This window comes from Terrapene carolina, unplaced genomic scaffold (genome assembly GCF_002925995.2).
Source record: "Terrapene carolina triunguis isolate 2854851 unplaced genomic scaffold, T_m_triunguis-2.0 Scaffold998, whole genome shotgun sequence".
Taxonomy (NCBI): Eukaryota; Metazoa; Chordata; order Testudines; family Emydidae; genus Terrapene; species Terrapene triunguis.
This window is the reverse complement of record NW_020665349.1, coordinates 1,175,331-1,186,895: the sequence shown is the minus strand read 5'-3', so window position 1 is coordinate 1,186,895 and position 11,565 is coordinate 1,175,331. Positions and strand designations below refer to the sequence as shown.

Sequence of the window (11,565 nt, the reverse complement as noted above, 5' to 3'; positions counted from 1 at the left end):
GGTGTCCCTAGCCTCTGTTTGCCAGAAGCTGGGAATGGGCGACAGGGGATGGATCACTTGATGATTCCCTGTTCTGTTCATTCCCTCTGGGGCACCTGGCATTGGCCACTGTCGGAAGACAGGATATGGGGCTAGATGGACCTTTGGTCTCAGCCAGTGTGGCCATTCTTATGTTTTTACCATAACTCCAGAAGTTAGCAAAGAACAGCAAGTGAGCCACAACGCAGTTAACGTCTGAGGATTTTATTCTGGTCCACAAGTAAGTGTAATAGAGTCACGTTTCCGTCATATCCCAAACAGCGAGCTGAGCAGGGAGTTTTAAATAAATTAGAAGTCAGTTATTTCATGGAAGTGCAAGTCAGGAGGAGTGCAGACAGTCGAGTTCGAACAGGACGCCAGTCATCTGGCTTCATTTTTAAGAGGGGGGGAGGGCAAAGTGCAGCTCAAAGGCCAAAAGTGGGTTACAAGAACCTATGGCATCACTGGCAGCCACCTTCATCTTCAATCTGTAGGTGCAGCCCACTGAGACTACAAGTCCCAGCATGCAGCGCTCTGCTCCAAGCAGCCAGGCCAGAGCATTGCATACTGGAACCTGTGGTGCCAGTACAGCTGCAATCCTCCCCAGTTCACCCAAGCTCGGTGCTGCCCTGGGGCTGCAGGCTGCATTTCTCCTGGTGATACATCGCTGCCATCACTCTGCCGTAGGCTTCACCTGCTTGGCCGCTTCCAGCTGCGTCAGCATTTCATCCCACTGGACAAACTGCTTAGACAGAAGCAGGGTCTGAAGAAGGCTTTTAAGGAAGAAGAGGTAGAATGTGGCAAAGAACATGGTAGCGAAGCCGAGGCTGGCGTGGTCCTGGAGAATGAACCTAGGAGACTCTCAGAAGCCAGACTGAGCCCAGCCACTGTCAGACACCTGATTCATACAGAGGTGAACACGGAACAGGCCTGGGGCCTCCGCCTCTCTCCCGTGACAGGTAACAGCGGAGCCTGGGCTCACGCACCGCAGCAAGTAGAGAGCAAGCGATCAGATTCAAGCCCCGGGAAGCACTGTGCTGATCCTCAGGAGGCTCTCCCAGAGCTGGGATTGCAAGGGCCCAAGATGACAGCGGAGTTTAGTACAGAGTCAGAACAGCCCACCTGACGCCCTGCTCTCTAGTCTGCTACGCCACAGGAAGGAGGCCTACAGCCTTCATTTGGGATCCACACTTCTCACTCTGAAGGTAGCAGAGCCATTAATGACAGGTTTCAGAGTAGCAGCCGTGTTAGTCTGTATCCGCAAAAAGAACAGGAGTACTTGTGGCACCTTAGAGACTAACACATTAGAGCATAAGCTTTCGTGGGCTACATCCGAAGAAGTGGGCTGTAGCCCACGAAAGCTTATGCTCTAATAAATGTGTTAGTCTCTAAGGTGCCACAAGAGCCATTAACGTAGCTCAGGCCGGTGCTCTCAGCGATCAGCAGTCCAAGCGACCCACATGCTGACGGCTCCCGGTCCAGGATGGGCTCTGGGCAAGAAGCTGTCAGAATGGAGAGTGCAAACGAACAGGTTTCTCTGCTGTTGTGTTGAGACCAGCCCTCGTGAGGCGTTCAGGCCGCAGGGCTCCTAGCCCAGCGTGAGCTCCTCTCAGTGAGGGGGGATCTAGGCGCTCACTCACTGGGCTAGCTGGACGCTCAGGGCAGTATCAGCGCTTGGGTAACATGACACAGCAGTGTGTCACACACCGAACAGAGGCTGCGCCATAGGGGACAGCACGATACACAGACGGCTCTCTCTTTTCAAAAGCCGGGGGCTAGAGCAGTCAGCTACCCAAGATATCCAATGGGCTGAAGAATCCTGAGTGTGTCGTTCTGCCACTTGGTACAGCTATTTTCAGATTAACAATGGTCCTGCAAGCCGCCAGCGCCCCACACGCTGGCTGGGCTGTGCCCGTGGCCCTGGGTTAAAGGATACCATTTTATTGTAGTCTTCTAGGAGCACCCGGACGTTTTCGGTTACTGCTTCGCACTGGTCCTGCAACAGGAGGAGAGCGCTGAGTGAACAGGCAATAAGAGACATTCTGATCTGGATACAGCACTTTCCAGCTCCAAAGCACTTCAGAGCATTTACCTCCCAGCCCCCGGGAGGAAGGTAACTATCCTAGGGAAACTGAGGCCAGGAGGAAGCGCCTCGGCCCAGGTCAGAGCCTGGCTTCGCATTTGGACGTTCCAGGCTATGATCAGGGTTGCTGCGGGAAGTTCTGACGGTCACAGAAAAGGACAATCAAATGAGGTGCAGGAAACCACAAAGCAAATGAAGTGTCTAAAGCACAGGGGCTGGCAGTACTGGACACTCAATGGCAACATCTATGCTAATGCAGAGATAAGGCTGCTGGGCGGAATGTCATCCCCCTGCAGAACACGGAGCCGAGCAAAACCCAAGCTTCTGAAACCCAGGCAAGGCTCAGGTTGCCTAGGCAACAACCTTAGCTCCCTCTTCCAGCAATGCCCCAGTACCAAACACACATTCTGGGGATCACCCAGACCTGTAAGGGGTTGTCCCCGCCTGCCTGTAACTTTGGGTGCCTTCTGGCTGCGCTGCTGTGGCTCAGAGCCCTGACACCACTAGCCAGCCTACAAGCATAAGGTTCTCAACGCTGGCTTCCACCCTCCACTAGCCCTTCTGGTCCCGAGTCACCCCCACCCCCCAAATCCATCTCCCTGAGTTCTTAACTACCAGACACTCAGACTTTTCCCCTCTGGTTCGTCACCCCCGAAGGAGTGAAACCTGCCCCCAGTTATCACTTCACTTTGGTGCACACACTCCCCACAGTTTGCACACCAGACACCTGCTTGGGGTAAAAGCAAACAGGATTTCACAGAAAACGCAGATCCAAAGATGAAATAGTGAGGAAAAGCAAAGTTACACAGAAAAGAGACACATGCAATCTCAGGCTTCACTTCTGTATTAGCTAAATTCTAGAGATGTCGATTAATCGCAGTTAACTCACATGATTAACTCAAAAAAATTAATCGCGCTTAATCATACTGTTAAACAACAGAATATCAATTGAAATGTATTAAATATTTTTGGATGGGTTTCTACATTTTCAAATACATCGATTTCAATTACAACACAGAATACAAAGTGCACACTGCTCACTTTATATTATTTTTTATTACAAATATTTCCACTGTAAAAATGATAAACAAAAGAAACAGTATTTTTCATTTCCCCTCATACAAGTACTGTAGTGCAACCTCTATTGTGAAAGTGCAACTTACAAATGTAGTTTTTTGTGTCACATAACTGCACTCAAAACCAAAACAATGTAAAACTTTAGAGCCTACAAGTCCACTCAGTCCTATTTCTTGTTCAGCCAATCGCTCAGACAAACAAGTTTGTTTACATTTACGGGAGATAATGCTGCCTGCTTCTTATTTACGTCACCTGAAAGTGAGAAGAGGGTGTTCGCATGGCACTTTTGTAGCTGGCATCGCAAGATATTTACATGCCAGATGGGCTTAAGTTTGATATGCTTCTTCATGTTTTGGCCATCATTCCAGAGGACATGCGTCCATGCTGATGTCGCTCATTAAAAAACTAACTGCGTTAATTACATTTGTGACTGAACTCTTTGGGGGAGAATTGTATGTCTCCTGCTCTGTGTTTTACCCACATTCTGCCATACGTTTCATGTTATAGCAGTCTCGGACGATGACCCAGCACATGTTGTTCACTTTCACCGCAAATTTGACAAAATGCAAAGAAGGTACCAATGTGAGATTTCTAAACATAGCTACAGCACTTGACCCAAGGTTTAAGACTCTGAAGTGCCTTCCAAAATCTGAGAGGGATGAGGTGTGGAGCATGCTTTCAGAAGTCTTAAAAGAGCAACACTCTGATGTGAAAACTGCAAAACCCAAACCACCAAAAATGAAAATCAACCTTCTGCTGGTGGCATCTGACTCAGATAATGAAAATGAACATGTGTCGGTCCGCACTAATTTGGATCGTTATCGAGCAGAACCCGTCATCAGCATGGACGCATGTCCTCTGGAATAGTGGTTGAAGCAAAAAGCGACATATGAATCTTTAGCACATCTGGCACGTAAATATCCTGCGACGCCGGCAGCATTATCTTCTGCAAATGTAAACAAACTTGTTTATCTGAGCGATTGGCTGAACAAGTAGGACTGATTAGACTTGTAGGCTCTGAAGTTTTACATTGTTTCGTTTCTGAATGCAAGTGGTTTTTGTACATAATTCTATGTTTGTAAGTTCAACTTTCATGATAAAGAGATTGCACTACAGTACTTGTATTAGGTGAATTGAAAATTATTTCTTTTGTTTTTTACAGTGCAAATATTCATAATAAAAAATAAATATGAAGTGAGCACTGTACACTTTGTACGGTTGTAACTGAAATCAATATACACCTCTACCCCGCTATAACGCGGTCATGGGGAGCCAAAAATCCCTACCGCGTTATAGCTGAAATCCCGTTATATCGGGGTAAGGGCGGCAGGGCTCCAGCAGGGATTTAAAGAGCTCCGGGCTCCAGCCGCTGCGGGGAGCCCCAGGCCCTTTAAATCGCCGGTGGAGCCCCGCTGCCGCAGCCCCGGGGTAGGGGCGGCAGGCCTTAGTTTTCCAAGACCTTAGGATTTCTTTTCAGTTTCAATGTCTTTCTATTAAACGTAATGGTCCCCATTGTCTTTCCCTCGGTTTGTACAGTGCTAGATCCTTGCAGTTAGCTTTGCAAACAGCTAGCCTGTAACCCGCCCTGCCTGATTCATTCACCTCCTGTTGTGAGGTGATGCTGCAGTTGCATTGTAGGGCTTGTCTACACCTGAAATGCTACAGTAGCACAGACGCAGCATGGACAGTGCCTATGCTAATGGCAGGGGCTAGGTCAACTTAACAATTTCACTCAGGGGGCTGGATTTTTTACACCCTCAGTGGCGTAAGATGGGCTGACTTAACTCTTTAGTGTAGGCCAGGCCCTAGTTACAATTACACTGTTCTACACACACAAAACCATTACTTGTGTACATATCACCTCATGACCATCACGTTCAGACCATCACAAGCTTCCATAAAAGACCTTGCTTGACACATTTCTACACCGTAACACTGCTAATACATCTGTTAGTCTTAAAGCTGCCACAGGACTCTCTGTTGCTGTGTATAACCAGTTGATTCAGTTGCTTATTCTTTGGGGTTCAGACCCCTGTTGTCTCCTGGGGGGCCTGGACCTTGTCTGTCACAAAAAGCCCATCTACCATTACCCACGGGATGCCATCTAGCACTACTGAAGGAGCAAAAGGCTGCCCCATGTCACCTTCCCTCGCCTCTCCTCTCTTCAAGCAATGCCTCAATAGCACACACTCATACTGGCCCTTGGCACTGTATGATTCCGGAGGTTCCAGATCCTGCCGTACACTCACACACATAGGCCTGGTGTACACTAGCAAATCAGGTTGATTTAACTACATTGCTCAGGGATGAGAAAAATCCACCCCTGAGTGATGCAGTTCAGCTCACCTAATCCCCAGTGTAGCCAGCGCTAGGTCATCAGAAGAATTCTTTCATCATAGAATATCAAGGGCACACTGTTGACTCATATCCAGCTTCTCGTCTACTGTAACCCCTAGGTCCTTTTCTGCAGAACTGCTGCCTAGCCATTCGGTCCCTAGTCTGTAGCAGTGCATGGGATTCTTCCGTCCTAAGTGCAGGACTCTGCACTTGTCCTTGTTGAAAAAGGTTTCTTTTGGCCCAATCCTCTAATTTGTCTAGGTCCCCCTGTATCCTATCCCTACCCTCCAGCGTATCTATCACTCCTCCCAGTTTAGTGTCATCTGCAAACTTGCTGAGAATGCAATCCACGCCATCCTCCAGATCAGTGGTCCCTAACCTTTTTCGTCTGGTGGGCACCAGATGACAAGCCACGGAGGACCGTGGCGGAGGACGAGCATCTGCCGAAATGCCGCCGACAAGCAGTGTCATCCAGAGGCATTGCCACCGAAATACCGCCAAAAATCGGCGGCGACACCTCTGGATGACACAGCTTGTCAGTGGCATTTCGGCGGATGCTCGTCCACCGGACAGTACACGGGTGCACTTAGACCATGGTGCCAGCGGGCACCATGTTGGGGATTCCTGCTCCAGATCATTAATGAAAATACTGAACAAAACCGGCACCAGGACCGACCCTTGGGACACTCCGCTTGATACCAAGCTACTGCCTGAGGGGAAGTGGATTCCCTATGCCAATGGGAGAACCCTTCCCGACAGCATAGGCTATGTCTACACTGAAGCAGGACAGCAGTGCTGCTACAGCACTTCAAGTGCGGACAAGCCCTTAGCCAGCTCCCCAGAAAGAGCACAAGTGTACAATTTAAGAACCACTTCTCAGCCTTTTACAACTCCCTTAAACCTACTCCTAGGAGACCATCTCATTTCACTTATCCATCACGAAAGCATTAGAACCCTCTCATTCCCCCTCACTGCTGACATCCTGGATTAGAAAAGCCCACTGCCCTGCTATTGACATAACCTACACAATACAATTGTGCACAGAAATGATGCATGCTGCATCCTGAAGGAATCCACGTACCTCTTCCCTTTGCTCACACTTATCGGGGGTGCAAAACACAGATCTCCTTCTATCGCAATCACAGCTCTGCCATGCACCTCAAAGAAATCCATACATATCCTGAGGCCTAATTATTGCCTCCACCAGTTAGTGAAAGTCCACCTAACACACTGTCTGCAGCTGAAGTGCATCCAAATACTTCCCCGGAGCTGGCAGTGGCCACTGAGAACACCAGGAAGGTGGCACGGGCAACTTCTTTTGTCCTTTAACAGCGCTCGATGGAATCCTGTGCCTAAGTACAACTGGTCTGTAAGAGGAGGTGAAGCGCTCGCACATTTCAGCAGTTGTGGGGTTGGCAGAGTAAAGGGGTCTGTGGGGGGGGGGGGGATATATTGGGGCATTGCTGAAAGAGGGCAGAGCTAAGCTCACATGGGCACCCGTAACTGGGCATTTCCTGGCTTTCAGGCAGTGGAGTTTTGCTCAGCTTGCTGTTCTGCAAGGAGACCCTGAACTCCACTGACTGTGCTTTCTTTGCCCAGGAATTCCCCAGGGGTGTTAAACAAAAGGTAGGTTGTTGGTAGGAGCTAGTGGCCATTTAAGTGGTTGTAGGTATCAGCATACTGAGCCAGCTGTCCCTGTCTCCCCTCATCCCCACATACACCAGCTGCACCCCACCAGCCAAGCTTCAGCACACCTCCCAAGCCATGCTCCTAACCCCTTCAAGGTGTCCCCTCCTCCAACCTGCCCCCTCCCCACACACCCCCGACTAAACCAGGCCTCCCATCCGGGAACGCATCTCCCTGAAGGCTTCATTCCCTGGTCTACAAACGCTTCTATTTCCGTTACTTCCCCCGCCTATAACCCAGCTCACATGAAGTGCCTGGAGCAAAGGGCAACTACAGTACAGTGGCATAGGGTTGGATACACTGGCAGAGCTGGGGGGGGGGAGGGAGGGGAGGACTACAGGGCATTGGGGTGCACTGGCACAGCAGTTAAGGGAAACTGGCAGAGCTAGGGGGTGCTGTACCTCCTGCACCTGAGCCCCCAACCTCTCTTGCCTCCCCTACCATCCATCCCCATTTATCCCTCTCCCCATAACTCCCCTCGCTGCATTCCCAAACCCATCTCCCTCTATTTCTCTACTGCCCCACCCCCAGATACCTCTCCCTTCCCAGGAAGCCTTCACCTGTCTAGTCTCTCCCCCGCCCCTCAACATTCCCCACAAAACAAAATTGCTCCCCATGATTCACAAATTATAGCAACCTCCAGTCACTCAGTCCAAAACAACTTTTAACCTAGGTGGGGGCCTGTGATGAATTTACCCTTTGTTGTGTTCACTGAAGGGTGAGTTCACAGCCGTCAACAGGTCTGAGATTCATCCCTTATTAGTGCTGTTAAACTGAGCAGTACAAGGCAGCAAAAGGAAATCATGGGGGGGCAGTGGACAGGAAGGCCTGTAATTCAGGAACCTTTCAGTCAAATGACTCCACCAATATAATATTTGACTGCCTCCCTCTCGCTGCACCCTTTGTACACGGCTTATCTCCCCAGAGCGCAAGTGTCTTGGGACAGCAACTGTACTCTGTACAGCTCCTACACAACAGGATCCCGAGTGAGGCCTCCAGGTACTACAAAATCTACACTGCACTAGTGGCCACATGCCCCAGCTGGGATCAGGGCCTTATTGGGCTAGGCAATCTACAGACACAGTCAGCGAGTCACCCGCCCAAGAAGCCTAAGGCTGCAAAAGAGACAAGCCCTAATGCAGAGGTACAGAACTGGGGGAAGAAGAGACAAAGGAGCTAGTAATACGAACACACCAGGGTACAAGGGTGAATGGTTTGGGGAGTAAGACACTGGTCTGGGACTCAGGAGCTCTGGGTTCACTTCCCAACTCTGCCCCAAACTTCCTGTGTGATGTTGGGCTGGTCACTTCACCTCTCCATGCCCCAGTTACTCTCTCTCTAACGTAGAAATGTTACTCCGTTAAATCCACTGCAGTTTTTAAAAAGCCACCCAAAGCTATTTGTACACAGAGATGTTCCTGAGCAGAGATCTCTTCTGACTCCTGGAAATTCCATGATTTGGACAAACTGAAAACAATGTAATGGAAAGAAGAAATACTGATAATCTTAACTAGAGTGGTTCTAGTCTGTGTTACTAATTACCACATCCTTGCCCACGAATTACCTACGGTTAACTAGAGGCTCCATCCCTGCCCACTGAAGGTTAACCATGATGAGTATTCACTCTACCTGCTGCTGGATGTGGATTTGAGCAAGTCGCTGTAGTTTGGCAGCATGGTCAGGAGCAGCTGCAAAGCACACAGAACAAAAGTCAGTCCCTGCTTAGTTTTGACATCCAGGAATTGCAGTTACCAAAGTAGAGACGACTGTCTAAGAGCATATTTAAAATCTTTCTATTGGGATTAATTTAATACATTTCTTTGTCAGCCGAAGCACACTACAGCTCAGAAATGCCCCGAAGATAAATACTGCTGGCCACCAGACCACCACTGGTTACTGCCACTTTCCTGCAAAGTAAGTGAAATGCCAGCGTTTTAGTTGTTTGTGTATATGCTGATCAGAACCAACTGAAAACAACTTTCTAAAGTCACCCCTCTGCTGCTTCTGGGGCCAGGAGCTATGGGTCCCAAGCTGAGGATTAGATGCCCAAGAGACTTGTATGAAGCACTCAACTGGATTACTATATGTGGCTATTACTGGTAAGCAACTGCATGGAGACTACAGAGACCTCACCATGCAAGGAGCAGGGATACTCAGTGAACAGGAAGCTACACCTTAGAAAGGAAATGTTCTACTGGGTTTTCCCCCTATAAGATTCTAAGGATTCTGTAGCGTAAAGTGTGTATCTGTTGGCCTCCATTTCCCCCCACTATTACGCTGGCTCACTGGACCAGCATCTCAGGAATATTTAACAGCCTTGCTAGTATAACATGGCTCTGGGGTCACTTAAATTCAGCCTCCCTGTACAGTGGCAGTATCGTAGCCAGGAGAATACATTCAAGCCCATGTTGCTGAAGAGGACGGCCATGCCACATTCTGCATTTTTTCTGCATGCTGCTGCACTGCTTTAGCGCTTAGATTGCAAACTCGTCAGAGTTGGAAACTCTTACAATGGTTTCCGGTTATTTGAGGCAGGCAGCTAGAGAACTTTTAAAAACAGCATTTCCACACTGTTCTTAGTGCCAGGGTAACGAAAGAGAGGCCACTTGTCTTCGCTAACCGCAGGACAGCCGCTATGAAAAGGTAGCTTGCAGATGAGCATGTGTTACCTTTGATGTGTGCACTGTCCAAGAACGGCTGGAGGTTGTTCACCTGTTCCAGAAGGGCGACTTGGGAAAGAATAAACTGCTCCTCTGGTTTAAAGGACAGAGAAGGAGAAGTTTAAGTCAAACACTATTTCAGCTTTTCACAGATGAGAAAAAGGAAGTTGATTAATTGGCCTGGTTCAGCTTCCCCTTCTCATAAGGCAATCAACCCTACATGCAGCAGAAAGACTTCACCGCAATGATACTTCGCGTTACCATCGCACCTTTCAACCAAGGATCTCTGTGCCTTTCGCAAACATCCCCCACCTTTTCTGGGGGAGGCATTATCAGATGGGGAAACAGAAGCTCAAAGGCGGCACACAGTATATAAAGGGAAGAACCAGGAGCAGAAGCCAGGATGTTCCTCACTAAGCTAGCAATGGAAAAAGCACATGCTTTTTGCTCTTTCATTGGCTCAGTTGTTGAGCCCCATTAAAAGTCAACCTCATGGTTCTGACTCTCCCTCACTTACACCAGTCTGAATCGGGGGAAATGCCACTGGAGTTACACACACCTACCACGGGAGAGGGGCGACTCAGATCCCCTGTGTGAGAGCTGGACAGGGTGTGGATACTTAATGCACATCATAAGAGCAGTTAAGTGTATATATACTGTGAACACTATTGTTACAGCAACAGTTGTGAGACATAGGGCAGCAATTCCACACACCCCTTTCCCCACCCCCCCAAGCTTCTGACCAAAGGCTAGACAGACTCAGAGGGAGCCAGTGTCGCTCCTTAATCATTCAGGGAAGGCCTTCAATAGCGAGAAAAGCACTCCTCATGCAGGAACTGGCTCCACTGTGCCAGTTGCATTCCAAGTGCTTGCCAGGGATCCAGAGACTGGCGACTGAACCACACTTGTTCTTCTCTGTACAATTCATACTGTAGTCTTTCCATTTCTGATCTTTTACTGGAGCATTAGCCAGTTTACAGGGGAAGACTAGACACTAAAGGAGGCATTTCTGTCCTAAGCACGTGATTGAGAGAGATTAAATGAATTGCATTCAATTAAAATCCCACCCCTCAACTTGTCTTGTGAGCTTTTGGGGAATGAGCATACTCCTTCCATTTCATGACATACCTGCTAAGATGAACTGCAGTTTCATGGCATCGGGAACAGCCATTCGATCAATGTACTGAGGATCCAGATATTTTATTAAATCTTCAACTAAGATCAGAAGTAGATGACAGGGAGGGAGAGAAGAGAAGTGACTACTTCTGGAAATACTGCCTGTCACAATTTCCTACTTACTACAAGATGTTGTTAAAAAGAATCAGCAGCTACAGTACTTCTACAGTACCATGAACTTACAAAGCATTTTATAGAACATCTGAAAGACACACTCTGCTTCAAAGAGCTTACAAATCTGAGCTGGCTAACTGTATTAGACAATTCAGATGTACCAAGATGCAGAGGCATCTTCACTGGGGGATCGGAGAGGAATGGCTTTTGAGTCAACAGTACAAAGTTGACTTGCTGCACCAAGCCTGTAAGTTTCTTTGTTTGATCTTATTAAAAAAGTGTGTACACACATGGCCCAACGCCAATAGGCACCTATTATTTACAGAAGATCCCACTAACCTGATAAGTATCACATTAGCCAATTTTAAATTCAACTGCAGAATTCACAGTCCATTCTTTAAAGGGAGGGCACAG

At 48.4% G+C, this 11,565-nt stretch overlaps 1 protein-coding gene across 1 annotated transcript in view; it reads right to left on the bottom strand.

Moving 5' to 3' along the window:
* Window positions 1–223: 223 nt before the first annotated feature.
* LOC112125667 (dynactin subunit 3) overlaps window positions 224–11,565 on the bottom strand; it is a 44,130-nt gene continuing 32,788 nt past the window's right edge. The window contains exons 2-6 of the mRNA XM_026661310.1: window positions 10,990–11,152; window positions 9,871–9,954; window positions 8,831–8,889; window positions 1,955–2,014; window positions 224–781 (exon numbers count right to left, since the gene is read on the bottom strand). Of these exons, the coding sequence (XP_026517095.1) occupies window positions 692–781; window positions 1,955–2,014; window positions 8,831–8,889; window positions 9,871–9,954; window positions 10,990–11,152 (456 nt within the window). The 3' untranslated portion in view covers window positions 224–691. The remainder of the gene's footprint in view (window positions 782–1,954; window positions 2,015–8,830; window positions 8,890–9,870; window positions 9,955–10,989; window positions 11,153–11,565) is intronic.